General features: G+C 44.0%; 1 protein-coding gene across 1 annotated transcript in view; it reads left to right on the top strand.

Moving 5' to 3' along the window:
- The window catches only part of DNAH9 (dynein axonemal heavy chain 9), a gene marked incomplete at both ends in the record, with an annotated part of 299,172 nt that overhangs the window by 116,973 nt on the left and 155,846 nt on the right, over positions 1–26,353 (top strand). Inside the window, 7 exons of the mRNA XM_082678963.1 lie at positions 4,474–4,631; positions 7,123–7,261; positions 9,866–10,153; positions 18,257–18,467; positions 23,079–23,206; positions 24,779–24,887; positions 25,619–25,766. Coding sequence (XP_082535089.1) covers positions 4,474–4,631; positions 7,123–7,261; positions 9,866–10,153; positions 18,257–18,467; positions 23,079–23,206; positions 24,779–24,887; positions 25,619–25,766 — 1,181 coding nt within the window. The remainder of the gene's footprint in view (positions 1–4,473; positions 4,632–7,122; positions 7,262–9,865; positions 10,154–18,256; positions 18,468–23,078; positions 23,207–24,778; positions 24,888–25,618; positions 25,767–26,353) is intronic.

Below are 26,353 nucleotides of genomic sequence, written 5' to 3'. Positions count from 1 at the left end.
GTAGATAGCAGGACTGATCATTTGATGTCAGAGCTGGGCTGCAATATAGAGAAGTAAGACCTACACATGCATCTAAAATATAAGGCAGGAAGGAAGTTCCATTCAAGAGGTGCAGTTAAAGCCTGTAGAAACTGAAAGAAAGTGAGCCCATCTAGTCAAGAGGCAGTGGAGGGTCATGAATTGGAATGGGGCGTTGTGGTCCTGGGGCAAGGCCACTCCTGAGAATGGACAGTGGAGGTTGCTGGGTCGGGTGGTGGCAGCTAGCCCCGTGCTGCTCCAGCGGCGGACCAGCAGCATCAGCATCCCCTGGGCACCTATTAGAAACGCAGACTCTCAAACCCACCACAGACCTGCTGTAACAGAATCTGCGTTTTCACAAGACGCCCAGTGGGTCATAGGCACCATGAAGTTGGAGACAAGCTGCCCTGGGTGCGGTATTCTCCACCCTGGTTGCACGTTAGAATTGCCTGGCAATTCTGAAAAATAGCAGTGCACAAATGCACAGTCTCCACCCCAAAGATTTTGATTTCATTGGTCTGGGGCAGGGCCTAGGCATCAAAGTTCAAAGAAAACCTTCCTGCATGGTTCTCATGTTCAGCAAACATTGAGAACCAGAGTTGAGAGGGAGACTGTGAAGTAAAGAGAGAATGCTTGAGGACCGTGGAGCTTGGGTTCACACCAAGACCCACAGGATCAAGCCTGGCTGATCCAGGTGAGTGGGCATGTCCTCTCCATGGCAGGTGGGGCAGAAGGATCGGAGGACTCAGGCTCCTTGAGAGGTGGAGGGGGGTCAGTCTGCAGGTGTGAATGGAGACACCTGGGCAGAAGCAAGTACGAGTAGAAATCGAAGAACTGACTGGACTGCAGTGGTTCTTGGACTTCAGCATGCATCAGAATCACCCGGAGGGCTTATTAAGAGATGCTTTGTTGGACCACACCACCAGAATTTCTGATTTGGTCAGTCTGGGCTGGGGCCAAGAATGTGCATGCGAATTTGGTAGGACCCAGGGACACAGGTGTGGAATTGTGGAAAAGTCACTTATATCTTCTTGGCCTCAGTTTCCTCATTGGTAAAATGTTTGGTCCAGATCATGGTTTTCTCAACTTAGGCACTAAGGCTGTCTTGGGCCTGAAAATTCTTTGTTGCAAGGATCTGTCTTGTGCGTTTCAGGATGTTTAGCTACATCCCTGGCCTCTACCCACTAGACGCAAGCAGCAACCTCCCCCCTAGTTGTGACAACAAACATGTCTCCGTATGTGGCCAAATGTCCCCTGGGGAGGGCAGGTGCAAAATCACCCCCAGTAGAGGACACTGGTTTCTACATACATCTCCATTTTTGCTTGTTTCCTTAATGGGTGGAGAAAGCACCTTTTTTATTTCATGGAAACCTATGTCTCTAAATTGTAACAAGCATGATTATTTTAAGAGCAAAACAAATTTCTCTGAAATGGTATATATTAGATGAGGAGCTGTGTGTGGCTGGCAGTGTTCCTACTAGTAGAAGGCCATGTGGGGAAGTGGCTAAAAGTATATGCTTTGGCCCCAGACTGCCCGATTTTAACGCAGGTTGCCCCGCTTACTAACTGTTGGACATCTGGCAAGTTTCATTTTTCTTTTAACTTTTTATTTTGAATTTATTTTAGAATTGTAGGAAATCATAGAAAACCAATTACAGAAAAATTGCAAAATAGTATAGAGTTCCCTCATGCCTCCCTTAATGCCTGCATCTTCCAAGACTGTAGCACAGTCTTCACTGCCTTCAGCCTCAGTTTCCCCATCTATGAAATGAGGATCCACCCATCTCATACAGCTGTTGAAAGGACTGAATGGGTTAATTCATATAAAATTCTCAGAAGAGCGCCTGGTACATATCAAGGGCTCAGTAAATGACAGTTATTATTCCGCTATTGTTCCCCATGGCAAAAGTGATGAGTCTCTAGTGGGGAAACGGACCCCCACGAGTGAGGAGTGTACCTGGCACCTTAGATACAGTCCGTACCTACCTGTGTGTGCACCTCCACGTGGCTGGGCTGCAGTTTAATCCGTATGATCCCGGTTCACCTGCTTCTACCCTCCCCCCACCCCACCGCCTCCTGAAGGACCTCCGGACTTTACCAGGCCCCCTGGACCCTGGGCACCGTTACAGTCCAGTGGCTTGTTCTGTGGACCTCAGCTGCTTTTAAGGCAGCAAGGAAATGCCAGGCAGACGGCCTCCTGTCCTGCGTGAGCCGGGCCATCAGAGGCTGCTCTCAGCAGTGAGGCTCCAGCCTTATCTGCCTCCTCAAGTCTGTCCAACACTCTCCCTCAAGAGCCCCCGCAGAATTTTACACAAAAGCACAGATGCTGCAAGTCCTACAGTGCCTCACAGATTCTCACTGAGCGTGAGGTGTCTGGGCCTCGGGGTGCAGGAGAGAGTGCTGAGTCAGAGCGAGTGGCAGAAAGGGTCCCGGGCTCTGGCCTTAGCCCAAAGGTGTCAGAGCCATTTGCAAGTAGTAATGAAAGTCCCTTCCCTACTCCGCCACAAGGAGAGAGCTCTGTGTATTTTACAGGTGGCAGGACCGGGGCAGAAGGAGAGACCCCAGCCTTCCCCACTCGCAGGCCTCGCGGGGTGATGAGGGTGGCGAGAGGCCCCATGGCCCAGCAGTGCTACGAGTGCCACGGGAACCAGCAGAGCCCAAGCTGTTTGGCCAGCGTGCTGGGTGCTGGAGGCTGCCTCTGCCAGGACACACTGACATGCTGTGCGCGGCAAAGACGTTTCAGCCTCCAGCTAACTGCTGTGAGCTCAGACGCATTCTGTCATCAGACTTTCACTTGGGAAAGCAGCGGAATCGCAACTGTGGACCCGCCAGGCGCTCTGGCAGATACCGCCCTTCCAGGCACTGGAGAGAGCCTCGCCCGCGGTGGATGGCCCAGCGGCCTTCAGGCTCTCTTCCTCTCTCTCTCCTTCTCTCTCTCTGTCTCTGTCTGGCTGTGTGGCTGTCTCTCTGGTCCAGCTGTCTCTCTGTTTCTGTCTCTCTTTTATAAGTGTTCCAGCTTTAATTCTCTCTGTCTCTGTCTGTCTGTCTCTTTCTTTTGTTTATGGTCCAGCTCTCTCTCTCTCCCTCCCTCTCCTTCTCTGTATCTCTGTCTCTCTCTGTCTCTATCTCTCTCTGGTACGTGGTCCAGCTGGCTCTCTGTCTCTCTCTTGTTTAAGATCCAACTGTTCCTCTCTCCTTCTCTCTTATATACACTCCAGCTGTTTTTCTCTGTGCTTCTCTCTCTCTGTCTTTCTGTCTCTGACTCTGTCCCTCTCACTCACACACACACACGCACACACACATATCCCTGCAGCCCAACTCCACGGAACCCCTGACAATTCTAAACACCCCGATCACAGCTGATAGGCATGGAGCCTCATTCAAACCTTTGCCCCGGCCCCAGCTTCCCGGCTTTGCTCTCAAGAGCCCTGAGAGGCTAGAAATACTCAGAGACATTCCAGGCCTGGCTGGACAAGTGAGCCCCTTTTGTCTTCCCTTCTTCTTTTGCTGATCATTATCACACACGCTTTTCCAAAGCACCAGATGTTCATTTCTGTCTCTCCTTCCACTGCTATAAGGATGATCTAGAATCTAGATCTAACTAGGTCCACCTTCAGCTTATTAAATCCCCTCCGGCTCCAGACCACGTTTAAGGAAAAGTCTAATCTCTTTAGAAAGGCACGCATAGCCCCTGGGGATCTGGCCCAGCCTCCCTTTGCTTTGTCCCCCGCTCCTCACCATACCCTCCATCCCTACCGGAGTTGCCTGTGTTTTCCAGGTTCGTTCCAGAGATGTAGACGGAGGGGTAGCCGAGAGGGTTAGATCCAGATGAGGACACACTGCAGTGATGGCGGCGGTCACATCAAGAGTGCCCATGTTAGCTGCTATTTTTGAGCGTTTTCTGTGTGCTAAACTCCTCGCGGACTTTATTTCATTTTCCTAGAACAAGCCTAGAGGGTAGGTCCTAACGTTCTCTCCACCATGTAGCAGCTAAGAGCCCAGGCTCCAGAATCCACGTGCCTGGATTCAGATGCAGACGCCAGCACTTAGCAGCTGTGTAGGGCTCAGCAAACTACTCTACCTCTTGGGATGATGGTACTAAAGAGCCCACGCTCAGAGCATCCTGGTGAGGATCACATGACATAATACAGAACAATGCTCAAGACAGCGGAGGGTGTGGACAGGACTGGCGGTCAGGGTTGTTTGCTGTTCACCCCCAACCTCTTAGGCACCATGTGATAAGCGTGGATATGGGGATACGGGTGGCCAGATTTCTTTTGGACATGCACCCAGTGCCCATCGGTAAAGAGCCCAGGGCGCAGTCGTCAGTCCTGTCCTTCCATGAAGGGGGGCCCAGAGCAAGTGTTTGTGTTGTGTGATCACAGGGTCCCAGCCTTAGCTACCGCTCCGCCTCTGGTACGCAGAGGGAGCATTTTCCGATGACTTGTTCACCAGGTAAAAAGCATTCAAGATGCAATTCGAGATAAGAAGCAGCGGTTCAACTTCCTTGGAGAGGAGATTAGCCTGAACCCTTCTGTGGGCATTTTCATCACCATGAACCCAGGCTACGCCGGCCGCACGGAGCTGCCAGAAAACCTCAAGGCTCTGTTCAGGTGAGCGTCTGCTCTGCCCCGTGCAAGGGCCCCGGAGAGAAGCTTCTTTTATTTTTTCCACTAAAAATGTATGACATATACATTAAAAGAAATGTGGAACATATTAAAAGGTAGATTTTACAAAACGGCGTTTAATGCCATCACCAGTAAAATTATTTTTTGCTTAATTGTGTTCTTTTCTTTACAGGCATATAAAGTCATGCATTTGTAGTCTACGTGTGTGGTCTACACACAGTTTTGTATTTTCATTTCATAGTCTATCATAATCCTATCATAAATGGTTTCTTCTTCTGTTAGGTATTCTTAAGAAATCTCATTTCATGACTGCATTTTATTCTATCAAATGCATGGTCCACAATGTAGTTAACTAGTCCACAGTAGTTAAATATAACAGTTAAAATAAATTTATTCATCATGGTATAATATACATAAGTATTTTTTTTTGTATGCATGATTATTTTCTTTGGCTAGCTTCCCAGGAATGGAATCACTGAATTAACAGGGAGGAACTTTTTTAAGACTCTTGATACACATTACCGAATTGCTTTCTACAAAGAGCTGTGCTGAATGACCGTCTCACAGGTGACACATGATAGCACCTCTTTTATTTTACCTTTGCCACCAGTGGATATTGCCACGCTTTTAAATCTTCTTTATTGAGATAAGAAAACACAAAAGCATTTCCTAGCAGGGGCTGGAGTCTTCGTTCTTTTTTCAGAAAAGAGAAGTCAGCCCAACAAAGAGAAAGCTGAAAGATCCTTCATGGCTTCTGATTGTCTGTCTACTGAACTGGTACCTGAGAGGGAGGCTGTGAGAGTGAAAACAAAGCTGTCTGTCTCGTCTTTGGACTGAGACCCAGCGCTCCCTGTTGCGGACACAGAGGCCCAGGAGGCCACTGGAAAGCTCCCTGTGTCCTTCAGTCCCTCACTTTCACTGCTCCAGGGGTGGGGCGGTACCTCCTCCTTCAGGCAGGTCCCCACCTTAACCAAGAATGTCAGCAGGCTGTGGGAACTGGTGCCACAGAGTACTATACTGATCACTATTTGCTTATGCAAAGTATTTATTAAGTAAACTGTGTGCTATGAACAATACTGGACAGGGGTTATCACCCTGATAAGAATTATTCCTCACACTTTTTCCCCTGAATTTGAAGAGAACATATACCCATAGAAGAAAATTTGGGGGAAAAACAGAAAAGTACTTGTAAAAATAATAAGTACAAACATCTACTTTCACATTTAACTCTCACAAAAACCCTATGAGGTAGATACTATTAGGATCCCCCTTTGAACTGTGAGAAAACAGATTCAGCAGATTTCCCAGGGTGGTAACTGTAGTTACTAAGGTTAGCTAGTAACCCAATTAGTAAGCAGCAGAACTAGAGTTTGAACCTAGGCAGTCTGATTCCAGACTCTGCTCTGCTCACCCCAGTCCTATCATCCAGAGAAAGTCAGTATGACCCCTTGCCACCTGCCTTCCAGTATTGTGAGGGCAGAGTATTTCTTTTTCAAACTTGGGATCAGACTCTATAGAGTCTAGTACCCTGCCTTCATTAATTAATGTTTTCCTGTGTCATTAAATAGTTTTTCTTCTACAGCATTATTTTTCACAGCTGCATTGCACTCTGTTGTACGGATGCATATTTAACCTTATTTTAGATTACAAATTAATTTTGAGAATCTAAGTATTTGCTTGCTCCTTTGAATTTGAATCTAATTTAATATAATATAAGGGAAAAATGTACTTGAATGATATGTTTTTGAAAATTTTATATCAGTGTAGGGAAAATGCAATTAAAGAAACGTAACAACTTTAGTCTCCTATCACATACCTAATGAATTAATTTTAAAATTAACTAATTTTAAAATAAAATGTTTCTAGACTTAGAGGGGGAAAAAAATCACAATAAATCCTTATATATAGACAAAAATCCCCTTCTGTATTCTCATATTTGCCATTTTGTGGCAAAGTGGGGTTCATAGGTGCCTACTTCAGACCTCAGAATTACGTATTGACATTTGTATGCAAATAGGCGTAGAGTAAGTTTGATCATCTAGACTTGGAGGAGACAAGTTTTGAGGAGGAGAAATAGATTCTCATTTTCTTGCAGATAACAAGAGAGACTCTATTCCTCAACCTTAGCCCCTAATCTATGATAGAAGATCACTAATTGGTAATCTGCTAATTACTGAGGCTTTACTAATCTGTGCCTTGTATAAGGCACACTGGACCCAAGTTACAAGACTTGCATTGTAGCCCCACCTCTGTCCCCATCTGCTCACATCATCCATCACCTTGAGCAAGAGAGTTTACTCCCTTTATCCTTACTAACTCATCTTAACATTGAAAGTCTTCAGCGAAATAATTGCTAAGGTCTCAGTTTTCACACTCACACATGCCTCCGTCCGTGATCTCAGCCAGTGTCTCTTGTCTTACAAGCTCCCCTCCACTGTGGTTGGGACTGTCTCAGCCCTCTGTCTCCCTTACACAGGCCTTGCGCGATGGTCGTTCCAGACTTTGAGTTGATCTGTGAAATCATGCTTGTGGCAGAAGGATTCATTGAAGCACGGTTACTAGCCAGGAAGTTCATCACCCTTTACAAGTTGTGCAAAGAGCTTCTCTCTAAACAGGTACAATCCCTGGTTAGACCAGGTGACCAGTTGCGTGTGATTGTCCCAGCTCTGGACGGGTTCTGGAGCCAGTGTGTTAGGGAAACATTAGAACCTTCTCATAGAGAGTCACTGTGCCCATAAGCATATTACACGCTCTAGAAACATCTATAATAAAGATTCATGTTCATTTTCTTAGCCCAGCATTAAAAAAAAACACAACGATTTGGCCACAGAACTCCCTTTTTAGTAGAATACTTAGCAGCACCTCATAGATCACCAGTGTCCCATGAGAAACATTGCAGTGGCGAATGAAAGCCCTTGGAGGGAGTGGTCTGTACCTGAAGGAATGAGAGAAGGGAGGAAGATGGGGGAGAGAGAGTCAGGCATTAAGCAGCACTGCGCTGCTCATCGCTGCTGCTCCTTAAGTGTGGCTTCTGCCCAGGGCCGGCCCCCTTCCAGAAGAGACCTTACAACATGACCCAGAGCCTCCAAGGTTTATGCCTTAGATGGAGAATTTCTTGGTGTCACGGACAGCCAATCAGGCTTCCTAGGCATTCCCAATGAGTTTCTCTTTCCTTTAGGGTGTTTACTTGGATCACCTTTGCTGCCACAAAGTGAGCCCTCTCAGTCCTGTGAAATCTGTCCAAAATGGATTTAGGAAAAAAAAAGAAAAAGAAGCCACCTCCCCTGTTTTCTCAACACTTCCCAGGCCCTGGCTCACTGCATCCTCTCTGTCGGTTCTCAGCCACCAGTGGCTTCAGCCCAGTGACTCACTTTCCCATCTCGATCCCAGACTTCTCTGTTGAACTCAAAGCCTGTATATTCAGTGGTCTATGCCACAGGTCCCTGATGGTCTAAAATGCACCTCCAGCTCAGTATCTAAAGCCAGTGGTCCTGCCAGCTCCACCGCAGGCCCACTGCTGCATTCAGGGCTTCAGGAGAACAATCGCTTACTCACTTGCTGATTCTGGAAGCCTGGAGTTATCCTTGACCCTTCCTCTTCCTCAGCCCCACATTTAATCATGAATGAACGGCTGTTCTTTCTACCCTGTGGATATTTCTCAAATACTTCTTTCTTTCTACCACTTTTGTTGCAAGCACCCATGTCTCTTGCTTGGAAGTTCCTCTCTACTAGTTTCTCTACCTCTACTCTAGTCCTTCATGTCTATTCTTTAGCCACCAGCTGGAGGGGTCATTTAAAAATGGTACTCATTGTACTTAGGATAAAGACCAGCATCCTTATCACTGTCTGCAAAAGACCACGTGCGGCCCTGTCTCCTGCCTCTTCCGAGGCGCCAGGTCACAGCCCTCCCCGGGGTGTGCTCCTGCACCTGCACTGCTCTTTCAGTTCAGTGTATGATGAAGGCGAAGGACACGGTGGCTGCGCCTGGGCTAAGGATCAGACTTCCCTGAAGAAACAATATCAAGGAAGGCCTGAGGGGGCTTCCCTGGTGGCACAGTGGTTAAGAATCTGCCTGCCAATGCAGGGGACACGGGTTCAAGCCCTGGTCCGAGAAGATCCCACATGCCATGAAGCAGCTAAGCCTGTGCACCACAACTGCTGAGCCTGCACTCTAGAGCCTGTGAGCCTCAACTACTGAGCCTTTGTTCTAGAGCCCCAGAGCCACAACTACTGAGCGCGCGTGCCACAACTACTGAAGCCTGCGCACCTAGAGCCCGTGCCCTGCAACAAGAGAAGCCACCACAATGAGAAGCCCGCGCACTGCAACGAAGAGTAGCCCCCGCTCGCCGCAACTAGAGAAAGCCCGAGTGCAGCAACGAAGACCCAACACAGCCAAAAATAAATAAATAAATAAAAAGTTGAAAGAAAAGGAAGACCTGGGATCCAGTCAAGCCCAGATGAGGAGGAAGTGCAGTCAAGGCTGGAAGGAACGGGTTGTCCCCAGCCTCAGGAGTGGGGTCCTGAGTCAGTTTTATGTTTCTGCGTTCCTTGCACACTGAATTGTCCTCTGTAGCAAGCATCACAGCTCTAATTAAATAACGACCTGCTGTGAAGCAAGTAGCAGAGCTGGGACTTGAACCGAGGTCTGTCTGAGCTCAGAGTCTGTGCTCTGGACCGCACGCTCCACCCTTTCCTCACCACTCCACTCCCAGCCCTGGTGTCAGCAGTGTGCTCCACCATCCCACGAGCCTACACTCAGAACCTGTGACCTCTGGGTGCCTCCTTTGACAAAAATTTTAAGGAACTTTTTTTTTCTCCTTTTCTCAGAGTTTGAAGGCCTCTTTGAGGCAAGTACGCTCACCTTCGGCCACCTCTGAGAACTAACACATCTCCCTCCTTGACAACCCTTCCACCCTCTGAATGTTCAAGGGGTAGCCAGATAGGTTTGGAAGCGGTCTGTTTAACCTCCCTGACCCCCAGCCCCCCATATGCTCTGTGTCTGCTCTGTCGTCGTAACAGCCAGAAAAGTGACTAATGTCAGACCAGGAACTACGATCCTGGATCATGATCTACTATGTCGTTAATCTTTTCCTTTGCCTCTGCCTTGGCCTCAAAAGTGACCTAGTACTGGTGTGCTATCTAATCCTGCGGACACTAGCCTGAGCCCGTGGGGTTGTGCATCCCAGCAGCTCTCGTCTAACCCTGCTGCCTTCCCGCAGGATCACTATGACTGGGGCCTGAGGGCCATCAAGTCTGTGCTGGTGGTGGCGGGATCCCTGAAGCGAGGAGATCCTGACCGGCCCGAGGACCAGGTCCTGATGCGCTCCCTGCGAGACTTCAACATCCCCAAGATTGTGACAGACGACATACCCGTGTTCATGGGCCTGATCGGGGACCTGTTTCCTGCCCTGAATGTCCCTCGGAGGAGAGACCTCAACTTCGAAGCTTTGGTTAGGAAGGCTGTGGTGGAGCTGAAGCTGCAGGCTGAGGACAACTTTGTGCTCAAGGTACAGGGTTTTCCCTCCCAACATTTTTTTGTCTCTTAATTCTTTTCTTGGACAGTGGATTATACTTCATCCTTAATCCAAAGTGTAGCTTTAGAGGTACAGATACTTATCGACTTTGCAATAACTCAGTTCATCTCAGTAGCTCTTTATTGGCACATCCACAGTGTGGAATGTGCGGTGAGGAATGCAAAAGAAGGACAAAGCCCCTACCGTCAGGGGGTTCACATTCTCATGGGAGGAATGAGACACAGGCTTTGCTATAGCACGTGTTCCTTTCATGTGAATTACTTCATGCACCACTATACAGGAATGACAGTCAGGTAAAGTGGAAGCTGTGTTGGTTCTTACGCATTTTTCTGATCTTGAAAATGCTTTGAAGTGATCAGGGACAGGCTTTACACAATTAAAGAAAAACCTGAGGGTGATAGATAGAATAATTCCTCCCCCTACCCCGCCAAAGATGTCCACAACCTAATCCCCAGAATTTGTGAACGTGTTACATTACGTGGCAAGGGGGGATTAAGGTCACACAGGGCGTTAAGGTTGCTAATCAGCTGACCAGGCTGTGGGGAGATGATCCGGGTTTATCCAGGTGGCCCAGTATAATCACGACGGTCTTTCTAAGTGAAAGAGGGAGACAGAGAGTGTCAGTGACCCCACGGAGGAAGACTCAACCAGCCACTGCTGGTTTTGAGGGTGGAGGACGGGGCCATGAGCCAGGGAGTGTGGGCAGCCCCTAGACGCTAGAAAAGGCAAGAGAACCGACCCCCCCACACACACACAGCTTTCAGAAGAAATCAGCCCTCAACACCTTGATTTGAGCACAGTTAAGACTTCTGACCACCCAAACTGTAAGCTAATAAATTTCTGTCATTTTAAGACATTAAGTCTGCAGTAATTTGTTACAGTCATAGAAAATGAATACATTTAGCAATAGACATAGACTTAAAGAAAGAAAACCTGAAACTTTAGTGCAAGTATAGCTAGTCTCATGCCTGTAGGAACCACGGAGGTTCGTGCTGTTTTCTGGGGAGGCTTAGGGTGGGTGAAGTCACTTCCTCATGTATTAAAACAGTGGATTAGTGAAGAAGACTCCATCTACATCCGATCTTTAGTTCTTTATTAGAAATTCATACACCCATGATCTACCTCTTGAAAAATGAAGCACAGGCCCCCAGATTTAAGGTTTCAGAGGATAAACGGACATGAGGTAGGTTGCAAATGCTCTCTAGTGACTTCACTGTGCTAGTGTTTTTACTGGGATTAGGATGCATTGTTGAGCTTCGAGGGCTTTGGATACAACATTCTGTACATTTTGAGTGGTCTGCGCAATCTTGTTTTTCCATGAGTCTGTTTGCAGAAGGTAACATTTTTAGGACGTATTGATGTTGTTACAGTAGAAGTGCCTGCACACAGATAACTAAACCTGGAGGGAGGATGTGACAGGTGCCACAAGAGAGGGTCCTGGAATACAGGGATAAGGGCAGAATTTTTTTTTCCTGTACTGTTACCTCTCCAGGATATGCCACCAAGCTGCTTCGCAGGAGAGAAAGTGCTCCCCCTTGAGGAACTTACAGACTGGGGGCTGGTTCCTTCTCCACTCCAGGTGGGGTTTCTAGCACACAGTACTTGCATTGGTTGAGATTAAGCTCTGGCTACAGATAAACAGAACTGGTGTCTGCTTTCATTTCTGAGATTACATTTTACAGAAGAGAGCAAAGCATCACCTGGTCCTTTGCAGCTGTGATTGGTTTTGCCCGTGGAGCAATCCCCACTCCCAACCTCTCTCCTCTTAAGTTTGGTAGATAGACTTTTTAAAGGTAGAGATGGGCAGGAAGGCCTCCCAGATAGAGGGAAGAGGGTCAGCCGAGGGTAGACGGGGAGACGTAGAGATTGTACAAGCCACAGCAAGAAGTCCAGTGTGGCTAGAGAAAAGGGTATTGGTGGGGGAGGGGGAGGGAGCAGTAGGACCTGAGAGATAATAGGTGGCCGTGTTATAGAGGGCTTTGGATGCCAGATGAGGGGTTTCCTCTGAAAGGCTCTGATCCTGAGGGGCACCCTCACCCCAGAGATGAGTTAATCCGATGAGGCTCCTAGGATACAGGCACTGAGGCTGACATCTTAGAAGCAGGACAGTCCACATCTTCCCAGCCTCTCTGAGAGTCTGCTAAGGCAAACGACCCTCCTTCCCCTTTTCTGCACTTTTTTCTGCTCAGAATCTCACTCTTTCTATTTATTTGTCAGTTGCCCCACATTGTTTCCTTCTTTTTCTTCCCTTCTTTTCATAACCACTTTCTGCTCCTCTGATAAGACAGATGCCATCTACTAAAGGTTCTTGCAGTAGATGATGTTTTCTACCGACGTTTCATTTATACTGTCCACTTGAACTGTTTTCTTTGAAATATAGTTGATTTACAATGTTGTCTAATTTCTGCTGTATAGCACAGTACACTTGAACTTTTTAAAGTTACTTCATCAGAAACCTCTAGGGAAGCTCTGGTTTGAGAAGGCATCCTGCAATCTTTTAAAAGTGATAATATAACTTAAAAAAAATGGAATAAGCCCATAGAAGTGTGAAAACTGGGAAGGGGATATAAGAATAGATTTCTGGAAAGATGGGAAGAGGATGAAAGCAGGTTGACAGATCAAACAGAGCAGGGGGGCTGCAGGCTCAAATATGCTTAGAAAGGGCTTCAGGGGAAGAGGAGCCAGGAGGCGGCCAGTCTGCCAAGCAGAACCCTGGAGAAGCTCAGGGCTTGGACGAGGCAGTGAAGGAGGGCAGGGGTGGGGAAGAGGACTGAGAACACGGGGTTGGGGGGGGGGGCCTTAAGCCGGTGGGGGAGGGCATTAAGTCTGTTTACCCAATCATTGTACCACTTAGCTCCCCACACTCTCCCCCAGCTCCCCCTTCTAGGCCCAGGTTCCCAAGAATGCGGACCACGCACAGCCAAGCATGTAACTGCAGCTGAAAAGAAAGGTCTAAGGGAATTTAATAAAGTCTTTAGGAGGGAAACTATGACTGCTCTAAGAGTTTGAAGCCCATACATTCTGTTTGGGCTCCTCGGCCTGAAGGCCAGCACCTGCTCGCTCACCCACAAGTAGAAGAATGAAGACAAAGGCCAAGATCTGACGGGGGCACAGACCTCCCTCTCAGTCCTCCCTGCCTGGGAGGAGACCCGCATGTCAAGCCGCAGACAGCGCCCACCCCAGCGTCCTAGAAAACACGGTGCAGCTCTCCGTTTAAACCTGAGGCTCACCAGATACTGGAGGCAATCAACAACGCAAGAGACAGACAGACCGGCAGACACCCGCACACAAACGCACATACACACGCAGCAACTGACTCCAGGGGAAGTTAGGAAGAGAACGTTTTAAAGTCCTAATTAGTATCCTTAATGAAAATAAAGAAAACGAGATCCATAAAACAAGAATGAGATGCTATCAAAAAATGAAAAGAACTATTGGAGAATTGCAAAGAACTCTTTGAAATGTAAAATTGAATCACTGATAACACACACAATTCAATGCGAGGATTGGAAGGTAAAGCCAAGGAAATCTCCCAGGATGAAACTATATATATGTGTGTGTATGTGTATAACAAAGTATAATATATATAGTACACACACAAAGAGAGACAGATAGTGTGAGAGTCAAGGTGACACATAGAGGATTATCTAGGTTACGTAACGTGTTGTCAATGGGAATTCTAGAAAGAGAGCCCTTGAAAAACTGGACAAACGTGTACAGATTACATGGGCTCAGTCAGTACTGAACAGAGTGGATTTCAATGGACTTATACCAGGATGCATCATAATGGAATTTCAGAAGTCAAGGGTCACCAGAAAAAGATAAAAGTTTCCTGGCTGGGTGACAGATTGAGAAGGTGGTACAGGTGACCCAGGAAGGAATGAAATTCAGGATGACATCAGAACCTCTCATCAGCAATATCAGATAGTAGAGTACAAGAAAACCATTCCCTCAAAGTTCTGAGGGGAAGTGATCTCAAAACTAATTACGTACCAAATTATCATTCAGGATATTTTCAAAGAGTTACAAATTTTACTATGTATGCATCCTATTTGATTAAGTTACTTGAGGACATACTATAGCAAAACGAGGATGAAAAACAAGAAAAATATCATGGGATTCAAAAATTTCAGAATCAAATAAAGGAAGTCCTTGAATTATAGCTGTTAGCAGGCCTAGAAAGCAATCAATCCAAATCGAGTCAGGAAGTCCACGGTCTCTAAGGAAAAGGACCCGAAAAGTAGATAATTCAAAGGAAGAATAGATGAACAAGATGAAATGTCTCATGTGTTTTACTGAAATTCTCAGTTATGAGAACTAAGGCATCTGTCTGTCTTAACAAAGAAAAAAATTAAAAACACTAAGAGAAAAAGGATTTTTTTAAAGTAAGTGTGAACCTGATATTGATCAATATATAGAGTGTAAGAAAAGAGTATCTATTTGACCTTGAATTGATGTTCAGAACATCCTCTGTCAAGTCATGACATGAGGCCCACAGAGAACGTGATGTATTCCAGGCAACTGCTTCCTTCTGTAGTGAAAAATATCTACAGTGGTAAAAATCGAAGCCGCTATTTGTCTTCAACTCTTAGAATCATGGAAAATAGAGAAGGTCTAAATCTAAGTATGAAACAGAATGTAAATATTACCGAACATGGCAATGTAAGAGTATAATGTGTCTGGCAGAAGATAGGAGATGGAAACGAGAAGAAAAGGTAAAAGGAAGGGTAGAGATACATATATATTTACCTTACAAAAGATACTGTCAAAAGTTGATGGATTAATCACAGTCAAAGTAGAAATAACCCACTCATCAGTTGATAAATGGACAAACAAAATGTGGTATGCCTATGTAATGGAATTTCATTCAGCTGTAAGGAGGAATGAAGTACTGGTACATGCTACAGCATAGATGAGCCTTGAAAACATTGTAAGTGAAAGAGGTCATTTCATTTTCTGAAATGCCCAGAATAGTCAAATTTATAGAGGCAGAATGTGTATCAGGGGCTGCACAGGGATGAATTAGGGGTAGGGATGGGGAGTGACTACTGATGGGTCTGGGTTTTCCTTTTGGGTTGATGAAAATGTTCTAAAATTGGATAGTGGTGATGGTTGTATAATCCTGTGACTATGCTAAAAGCCACTGGAAAAAGGTGAATTTTATGGTATGTGAATTATGTCTCAATACAGCTGTTGAACAAAAAGAAGTTGATGGAACTAGAAAGCAATTTTAAGTCTTTCTGATATCAGGGAATCAGTCAGTAGTAGTTCACGGAAAAAAAAAAAAAACAACCTAGGTTTATAATACAGTCTCCATTCAGTAGCCAGAACACCATCCACTGCCACCACCTCTCCTGTTCTCCGCCCCCCCCCCCGCACCCCGCCCTCCTCCATTTTAATGCAATACCCTCAGGTCAGTTTCATGCTTAAAATCTTCCAAATGCTTTCTGTTATACTCAGAATAAAATTCCAAGTATCAATTTCTGCATATCTGCCCCCTGCTTACCTCTCTTACCTCATCTTATACTGCTCCCTCTTCCTTTTTTAATTTTTTTAATTTTTTATTTTTCTGTTCTCTGAGCCCTCCAAGCTTGCTGCTGAACTTAAGGCTTTTGCACTCACTGTCACTCTACCTGGAATGCTCTACCACTGGTCTTCGCATGGCTGACTCTTTTTCATTCATATGTTAGCTTAGATGTCAGCTCGTCAGAGACCCTTCCTGATCACTTCCCTCAGTTTTATCTGGGAAGATCCTGCACTGAGTCCCTGAAAGCTGAAAACAAGAGCCAGGATTGAGAATCTCTTTTGGGTGATTTTGGGGTTTGAATCAGAGGAACAGCAATAGCTTGGGATGGAGGAGAAAAAGATATTGATGCTATGGAAAGCAAAACTCAGTATCCCAATAAATAATCCTTCCACACTGGAAGCTAACTGTCTTTTTCCCCGAAGAGCCATTTATCAGCTACCTTTATATTACTCTCTTCATATAAGTGGTACCACTCTCCTAATTCCCTTGTTGTACAATTCTAGAATTCTTTTTAACACTCCTATCAATTAAATTTTTTAAAATATAGGAGTCATTTTAAATTAATTAATTTGCTTTACTTTTTTTATTTTATTGAAGTATAGTTGATTTACAATGTCGTGTTAGTTTCAGGTGTACAGCACAGTGATTCAGATACATATATCTGAATATATACATATACTTTCTCAGATTCTTTTCCCTTATAAGCGGTTATAAAATACTGAGTTTAGTTCCCTGTGCTATACAGTAGATCCTTGTTGGTTATCTGTTTTATATATAGTAGTGTAATTTTTTTAATATAGAATAAATAAAATGTTTGGGGAAAAACTTTCTGTTGTCCCACAGAAATGTTCTGTCAACATTTTAGCACATTTCCTCTTCAGTTCACTTTCCTCAGCTATTAAGGATTTATAGTATAAAGTATGAGGAAACCTGATCTACAATAAAGTTCAAATGTTTTAGCTCATGACATGCAAGACCTTTCCTGATAGGGGTCATCCAACCTTTCCAGCCATCCTTCACATTTTTTTAAAAAATTAATTATTTATTTATTTGTTTGTTTGTCTGTTTGCTTGGTTTGGGCTGCATTGGGTCTTCATTGCTGTGCGCGGGCTTTCTCTAGTTGCAGCGAGCAGTGGCTACTCTTCGTTGTGGTGCACAGGCTTCTCTTTGCAGTGGCTTCTCTTGTGGAGCACGGGCTCAGTAGTTGTGGCTCTCGGGCTCTAGAGTGCAGGCTCAGTAGTTGTGGCTCATGGGCTTAGTTGTTCCGCTGCATGTGGGATCTTCCTGGACCAGGGCTCGAACCTGTGTCCCCTGCACTGGCAGGCAGATTCTTAACCAGTGGGTCACCAGGGAAGTCCCCATCCTTCACATTTCCAGCAAATATTTCTTCAGCACTTGGTCTCTGCCAGATTCTCTGCTAGACACTGAAAATAGAGAGATATCAATAAAAGTCCTGTCCTGCCTGCCTTCGAGTAGCTGATAATCTAATAGGCAGACAGAAAAGTAACCATTGCAATATTGGTAAGTGCTAGGATGCAGGATGTAGGTATGGGACACCTACCCCAGGCTGCAGGGTGTGTAGGGGCTGGCCAGAAGAAGGTAGGAGACGGGATCACTTCTGAACAGAAGGCACGGTGTGTTAAAGGCCCAGGCACACGGAAGAGAATCATTAAAGAGCTCCAAGAAATTGTCTACCTGGTATGTGTGTGCTGAGGGATGAGAGATAAAACACTGGAAGCTGTTTTGGGCCAAGCTGCAAAAGGGCCTTGTAAACCAGTGTAGGGATTTGGGATTTCATCACTAAAACTATGGAGAACCACTGAAGGGACAACGTGATGGCAGTGACTTGATCAAATTTTCATTCCAGTAAGTGTACAACAGTGTAGAAAGGTGAGCCTGGAGGCAAACTAGAACAAGAGTGATGATACCGTCAATTGTATCATTGTCCTCAAGGAGCTCCTTGACTGCAGCCTCATCAAACCATCTGGCCAACCATGTCATGCTCTGTCACACCACAAGCCTTTGTTTGTGCTGTTTCCTCTGCCTGGAATATCCTTCCTTTTCATCTTCTTGGCAAACTCCTACTCATCCCTGAAGCCCCAGTTCAAATGCCCCCTTCTCTGTGAAGCCTTTCGTGTTCCATTTATCTGTACAAAATCAATTGTTTCTTCCAGTCTTCTCCCATAGCTCTTAATAAATACATCAGCTATAGCAATTATCACCTTACATGATAATAATTTGTCAACATGACTTGCTTCTCCATCAGACTGTGAGATGATGGAGGGCAGAGAGTCATCTCTGAATCTCCCTCACCAGGCACACTGCCTAGCACTTTGTTGTGACAAATAATTATAGGATGGAATGATGAATAAGTGAGTAAATGAATCATGTTGCCCCTACATTTACGACCCCATCACATCTTGGGGGGAGTAACCCTTCCTGTGTTGACCTCAGGTCTCACTTCAGACACCAGTCTGGCTCACAGAAGAGCAGTTGGGACGTGAGTGAGTGACAGGCTGGTCACTCTGGCTGAATTCCATGTCTCCCAGGTGGTCCAGCTGGAGGAGCTTCTGGCTGTGCGGCACTCCGTGTTTGTGGTGGGCAGTGCGGGAACTGGAAAGTCGCAGGTGCTGAGGTCCTTGCACAAGACCTACCAGATCATGAAACGCCGCCCCGTCTGGACTGACCTCAACCCCAAAGCAGTCACCAGTGATGAACTCTTTGGCATCATCAATCCGGCCACACGAGAATGGAAGGATGGTGAGAGCGGGATACAACTAAATCAGCCCCTTAGGCAGAAGAGAATGCAGTAGGGTGAATGCAGAGGAGGGGACATTGGGCTGATCTGTATCAGGTTAGAAAAGAAGGTGGAAAGAATCAAAGAAAAGAAACTGATTTTGGCTTGGAGGGGAACCTCAGCCCTTGGGATAGTCTCTTTCCTTGGGGACTCTTCAGCTGCCTCTTGAGAGAGGGCACCTTAAAGAGGATAAAGCAAGGCAGGCATTCTCAAATACAGTTTCATGATTCTGGAACGCAAGTCATGGAGTCTCTACGTTGCCTGGCAGAGGGTCTAAGACGAGGGTAGGATAGGGAAGCCCACTGCTCATTCTGAAAGGAGCAGTTCAGTCTAGCATCCCTCAGAGGGTACCTCCCTATCAGCACCGCCCCAGGAGTGATGGGGAAGCTGCTACAGAAAACTCATCTCAGGAGGATCCTAGAACCATGGTCCCTTCCACAGCAAACCCATGCTCACTCGGTGCTGACCTCAGCCTCACCTTCAAAGAATTAAAAATCACTGGTAGATGTTGGAAAGTGTCTCCTGTCACTGGGAGAGAGCAGAAGAGAAAATGGAGAAAACTCTCTATGAGCTGATAGGACCTCTTTCTAAAACAAATGTGGCTTCTGTAATGAGGAAATCTCAGCTCCATCCTAACACCCCAGTGTTAGTAGTCGTCCCAATCAGGGTCAAACTGCCTGGACTCCTCTAATTTAGGACCTTCCATCAGAGGCCTAGAACAGTGGGATTTAATGAGCAGCCTCTCTAATTTTTATTTCACTATTAATGAGGCTTAATATACTTTCCTTCTTATTGGTCTTAGTAATTGGCTCTTTTGTAATTTTATTCCTCCTTATTATTTTCTTATCAGTTTGTAAGAACTTTTTTATATACCAAAGACATTAACCCTGTATCTGTTTTATTCACCACTAACGGTTTTTCGCTGTCTGCCATTTGTCTACAGACGCTTCATGGCATGTTTACCATGCACTTTTTAAGAAGGAAATATGTCTATCTAGTCTTTTTAGCACCTGGAATTCCTATTTGGTTTATAACTCTTTCTAACTTTAAGCTATATAGTATCATAAATTTGGTCTAAAAGGTTCTTTTCACATTAACATTTTTTATTCATCGAGAATTTATTTGGGGGCTTAGTATGAGGTAAGGTAGAGAATGAACTTTATTTCCTTCCAGATGGATAATTGATTGTGACAGCACCATTTATTAAGTAAACTGTCCTTTCCCTCTTGATTTAAATTCCAACGTGTCATATATGCAGTTGTCCCTTGGTATCCATGAGGGATTGGTTCCAGGAACTCCTATGGATACCAAAATCCATGGATGCTCAAGGCCTCATCTAAAATGGCATTGTATTTGCATTATCCTAGGCACATCCTCCCATACACTTTAAATCATCTCTAGATTACTAATAACACCTAGCACAATGTAAATGTTGTATAAATAGTTGTAAGTACAGTGTAAATGCTATATAAACAGTTGCTAGTGTGTGGCAAATTCAAGTTTTGTTTTTTGGAACTTTCTAGAATTGTTTTTTTCTGAATATTTTCGATCCATGGCTGGTTGAATCCACGGATGCGAAACTCGCAGATACAGAGGGCCAATTGTATTGACATCTGATTCTGGGTTTTCTGTTTTGTTCCACTCACCTGTTTATCTAATCCTATGCTAATGTCATTCTATCTAGGTTATAATCATTTTATATCATTTTCATGTCTGATGAAGTAAATCCCTCCTCAATATTTTTCTGTAATTTCTCAGCTAGTCTTAGGCATTTCTTATTCCATATTAAATTTAAGCTCACATAATATAATTCAAATTTTAAACAGTGTTGGAATTTTAATTAGAGTTTTATTAAATATACACATTAAATATGGAGAAATTGAAAAAGATTTATAATAATCATAAAACTGTATTCACTAAATGAGAACTTTCAAGTAAGTGGAATATAACTTTTTTTTTTTCTTTTTTTGTGGTACGCGGGCCTCTCACTGTTGTGGCCTCTCCTGTTGCGGAGCACAGGCTCCGGACGCGCAGGCTCAGCGGCCATGGCTCATGGGCCCAGCCGCTCTGCGGCATGTGGGATCTTCCTGGACCGGGGCACGAACCCATGTCCCCTGCATCGGCAGGTGGACTCTCAACCACTGCGCCACCAGGGAAGCCCGAATATAACTTTTTAAATATTTTAAGAGAACTTGATAAAAGTAGACATATAGTGGATTATATTAATACACATTTTTCAAAATTAGAAAGATTCAGTAGAGAGAAAAATAAGTATAGACATAGAAGAATTAGGAAATGCATCCATCAAACTCAGTGTAACACGCTGATATAGAACTTTGCATCTTGTAAATAGAAAATATTCCTTTCTTGGTAGGCTCATGGAACATTTCCAAAAAATTAAAGTTTAGTTGGGCACAGAAGAAATTGTAATGAATTCAAAAGTATCAATTTTCACACCACATTGTTTGATACTAATACAACAGAATTAGAAACAAATAGCAAGAAAATGACCAAAAATAATTTTACTATTTGCAATCAAGAAACAGTAAGCCCTGGATTAAAGGGAACATTAAATTGCAACTCCTCTTGGAAGCAATATAAAGAAGAATACTTCATACAGAAACCTCTGGGACACATCTAAAGCCAATAAGAAAAAACTCAACTCTAAATAATTACAGAAGGTAGGATAGAAATAAAGGAAATCAGTATCCATCCTAAGAAATTATTCAAAGAGTAATAAACTAAACCTGAAGAAAACTGGGAAGAAACCAATAGAGATAAAAGCTGAAATTAGTGGGAAGGAACAAAAAAATATAGGAAGGATAAATAAATATAAATACTGGTTCTTTGTAAAGACCAATAAGTCCATTGTAAGCATGATTAATGGGAGAAAGAGAGAGTAAAAGTATGTAAGATTAGGAATTAGAAAGAAGATATAACAGTAGATATAGACAAGATTAAAATGGAAGAGACACAATTAGATGATACATATTCGAAAAACTAGAAGAAATAGATGATCCACTAGCAAAATATAAGTTTAACAAAATTTACTCAATAAGAACTAACACAGCATTGTAAAGCAACTATGATAAAAACTTATTGAAAAAAAGAATTAAAAAATTCACTCAATAAGAAGTAGAAAAAGCAATGAAAAGGAAAATCTTAAAATAGTAGCTGAATAAAAGAAAGAGAAAGAGATAAAAGAAAGAGAATTCCAAAATCATCAAAGGACACCTCTTAATTCATTTTATGAAGCCCAAATAATCTTGATATCAACCTTTGTGCAGAACCAAAAACAATAGCCCAATTTCACTTATTAATACAGATTTAGAAATTCTCAATAAAATATCAGTAACTAAAATCTATCAGGATCTCAAAAGAAGAATAATACATTCTGACCAAGTAGCATCTGTTCCAGGAATGTCAGGACAAGTCAATTACTTTTAAAGTATCAACATAAAGCATTGACAAATTAAAGGATAAAATAATTTGATCAATAAATAGGTGCTAAAAACTCAGTAGCCATTCCTAATTTTAAAAATTCTAAGTAAAATAGGAATAGAAGGAAATCCCTTAAGTACAATTAATGCTCTTTACCTAAAGCCAAAAGGAAAAAAAGAGCATTCTGAATGATGAGAAAATAAAGCCAGTTCCATTAAAACCAGAAATAAGCCAAGGAGACCTATTACCAACATTATTACTCAGATATGCTTGGTGGGATTCTGGAAAATGCAGTAAGACAGGAAAATGGAATACATCTTATAAATTGGAGGAAAGGAGATAATTATTATTTTGGTGATTATACCACTTTATACCTATAAAACTCTAGAGACACTATTGAAAAATCACTAGAATTAATAAGCATATGTATTAAAGGTAACTATAAAATAAAATACACAAAATTTGAAAGCTTTTTTCTATACTAGCAGTCGTCAACTAAAACTGAAAGTCAGGGAAAAAAATTCCATTAACAATAACAATAAGAACTGAAATGTTTAGGGATACATTTAGCCAAAGAGATACATTGAAAATGCTGTAAAAATTTATTAAGGAACATAAAACAATATTTGAATAAAAGAAAAGACATACCATATTATTGATTGGGAAAGCTTAGTATTAAAAAAAATCAATTCTATCCAAATTAAGAGATAAATTTCATGTAACGCCAACTAGAATCACATAGGGCCTTCTCTCAAAGCCTGCGTTTGGCAGGATTTTCCCAGGCCGCAGTTTCAAAGGATGAAAACCTTACCTAAGAAGGTTTTATGTAATTCCATCACGTCACAGTTGCCTGTTGAAATGGTTCACTGGGTCCCTTGTCAGTTAAAAAGTAGTACCATCAGGTTTCCTTCTTGTTTTGCTGTTGCTGCTGTTCTTACAAAAAGCTGGGCCAGAGCACAGAGAGAGTGGAACCTTGGGAGTGGTCAGATTCTTAATAGTGTAAGTTACAAAGCCACTTCTGACCTGCCTATGTACACCTCCTTCTGAGTGTTGTAGCTGATAGGAAAAGGCTGTTTTAAGAGGAAGAAGCTTGATGGTGACCTGGAAATTAAGATATCCATGGTTCCTCTTAGGATTGTTCTCTTCCGTCATGCGGGAGCTTTCCAGCATCACCCATGATGGGCCCAAGTGGATTCTACTTGATGGTGACATAGATCCAATGTGGATCGAGTCTCTGAACACTGTCATGGATGATAACAAGGTACCAAGGGGGAAGGGGACCCCACCTCATCCCTAATCATCAATGAAACCAGTCCCTAGGCACATCTAGAAATCTTGATTCCACACAGGACTGGCCCCAAGCAAGGCATCATTACTGCTGTCTTTATTTTTTCCTGCTTTATTGAGATATAACTGACATATAACATTGTCAATATATAATTGATATATAACACTGTGTAAGTGTAAGGTGTACAACGTGATGATTTGAAATATATATTGCAAAATGATTACCACAAGGTTAGTTAATACCTCCATTACCTCACATAATTATGTGTGTGTGTGTGTGTGTGTGTGTGTGTGGTGAGAACTTCTAAGATCTACTCTTAGCAACTTTCAAGTACACAATACAGTGTTATTAACTCTAGTCACCATGCTGTACATGACGTTATTCATCGTGTAACTGGAAGTTTGTACCCTTTGACCACCTTCACGCATTTCCTCTGCCCACCCCACACCCCCATCCCTGGAAACCACCAACCTACCCTCTGTTTCTATGAGTTTATTTTAAGATTCCACGTATAAGGAGATCATATAGCATTTGTCTTTCTCTGTCTGACATTTCACATACCATAACACTCTCCAAGTCCATCCATGTTGTCATGGATGAACCTGGAGAAGGATTTCCTTCTTTTTATGGCTGAATAATACTCCACTGTGTGTGTGTGTGTGTGTGTGTGTGTATCACATTTTCTTTATCCATTCCACCATCAACAGACACTTAGGTTGTTTCTACATCTTGGCTATTGTAAATAATGCTCCAGTGAACATGGAGTGCAGATAGCAGATAACTCTTCAAGATCCTGATTTCACTCACCGGTATCTTCGGTAGACGTCTTAGAACTGATTCATCCCATAGAGCAACTTTCACTTTGTTCAGTGGCACTGCCATCACTCACATGTTTTTAGTATTGTTGTAATTTCCTTCAGAATCTTCTGCATACAGGTTAATTCAATATTTAGAGCTGAAAAGAATCTGAAATCATTTATTCAAATCTTTAAAACTGAGATCAGAAACATTCTGAGCCCGTCATGCATCCTCAATGGTGACCAATCTTTATCCATGGAGAATACGTTTTATTTTTTATAAACAATGAAAACTGAATGCCAATAAAGTGGCTGTTAAGCTGGGAACTGTTTCTAAACTTGTTCATAAAGCACATCTAGGCTAGACGTTTTACAATGGTTTCAACGTTTACAGAATCATTACAATAAGTGTGTGCTCTTCCAAAAGAAACAGGAGTTGTATGAAACCTGAGCCTTTTCCTTTAATTATCCTACTTTTTCCTTATGGTCTAGTTCATTCAAATCATTGACATCCACTTAAACTTTTTAGATAGCTTTTTTCCTGATTCAATGCACACAACAGGGATGGAGGTAAAGGGGCCACAGAAGGAGAGTGACAGGATTGTTGCAGAAAATTTAGAAAATACTTATAATCACAAAGAAGAAAATAATCATCCTAATTCCTATCAGGAATAATAGCCTAACTCCCCCTAGCTGGCCATGTGACCTAACTCCTCCCCACCTGCCGTGTCCCTCCTCCTGTGTCCAGGTGCTGACCCTGGCGAGCAACGAGAGGATCCCTCTGAATCCCACAATGAGGCTCCTCTTTGAGATCAGCCACCTGCGCATGGCCACGCCAGCCACTGTCTCCAGAGCAGGTATGGCCCACGAAAGGAAAAACCACAACTGCTCAGTTGAAAACGGGTGCCTCTAGGGATACATATGACATTGCTGGCTCTGAAGGAAGCTCCAAACAGGAGCCAGACATTGATCATCCAAAACCCCGGCCTGAATCTCAGCCCTAATCCACACCCACGAAGGTGAGCCAGTGCTCTATAGCCAGGACCATGTGAGCGTCTCAATTCAGAAATGTTACGGTAATGGGAAGAGATTGGCCCCTGAGCTGAACAACAGTCCTCTGCACATAAGTGCCTCAAATTAGGCTACTTTCAGGCCAGTTCTAGCCTCCATGAAGGCTAATGAAGATGATTGAGCATTGCAATTTCTCACCACATCCTGGTGGAAAATAATAACTTTATACGTTAACTTTCCTGGGTGGGACACGGTTCCATCCTTTTAGGGGCCACCATGCGATCTGCATCCTTCCTCACCATGACAAGTATTGCTAATCAATCACAGCCTGCTTGCCTCCTGAGCCTAGACTTGGCCTCAGGATCCTTCTCAACACTGCCTTCCATCACCTATTATCAGTCAGTCGGAGTTGATCCCAATAGCAAACCCATTTGCCCTCTCAGACCTCGACCAGATTTCTGTTCTTTTCAAGCCCAGCCTTCAGTACATTTTCTAAACAGAGAAAATAACTCTCTGGAATGAAGAATATCCTGAGGTCTATGGAAATGTCACCAAAGTGTATCCTCTATGCTCCCAGGGATCCTGTACATCAACCCTGCAGACCTGGGGTGGAACCCTCCTGTGAGCAGCTGGATCGACAAGAGGGAGACCCAGACTGAGAGAGCCAACCTAACCTTTCTGTTTGACAAGTATCTTCCAGCCTGCTTAGACACACTCAGAACCAGGTAGGCCAAGGGGTGAGGAAGGTAACAAGCAATAAAGAGCCTGTTGGCTCTTACCTGATGTCCCGCTGATGTTCTGTCCTGTCCCCAAAGTCAGATGTCCCTAGGCATCCCACCCCGGGTGTGGCAGATGGCAGAGGGGAACACACGTTAGGACGGTGATGGGATGCCTGTTGTCAGTTCAGGCAGGAAGCGAGGTGAGTGAAGAGGAGAGAGATGTAAAGGACCTTTTGGAGGGCTGCAGGGTGTGTCTGGAGGAGGCCGTGGGTGGTGGTAGCATGGACAGCAATCCTGAGACCCTCTGCTTCGCAGGGCATGCAGCTGGCCCTCCTACACGTGACACAGGCCAGATCAACAGGCCTAGAGGTGAAGATGACATCTGTCAGCAACACAAGGGGCCCACTTCCTGTTCCTGGCTGTGGGCTTCCATGGCCTAGATGATACAGGATTGGGTATAATGCATCATTTGACCAGTCCTGGCCCTCTAGACCCTAAGATTTCACTCTTCCTCCAATGGGTTTGCAAAAGTAAAAGCATCAAGCCCTGACCACTTACCACATAAACAAAATAGTAATTGCTCTTAACCAAAA

This window comes from Grampus griseus (assembly GCF_964374135.1).
Source record: "Grampus griseus genome assembly, chromosome: 20".
Lineage (NCBI taxonomy): Eukaryota > Metazoa > Chordata > Mammalia > Artiodactyla > Delphinidae > Grampus > Grampus griseus.
This window is presented reverse-complemented; position numbering and strand designations above follow the sequence as displayed.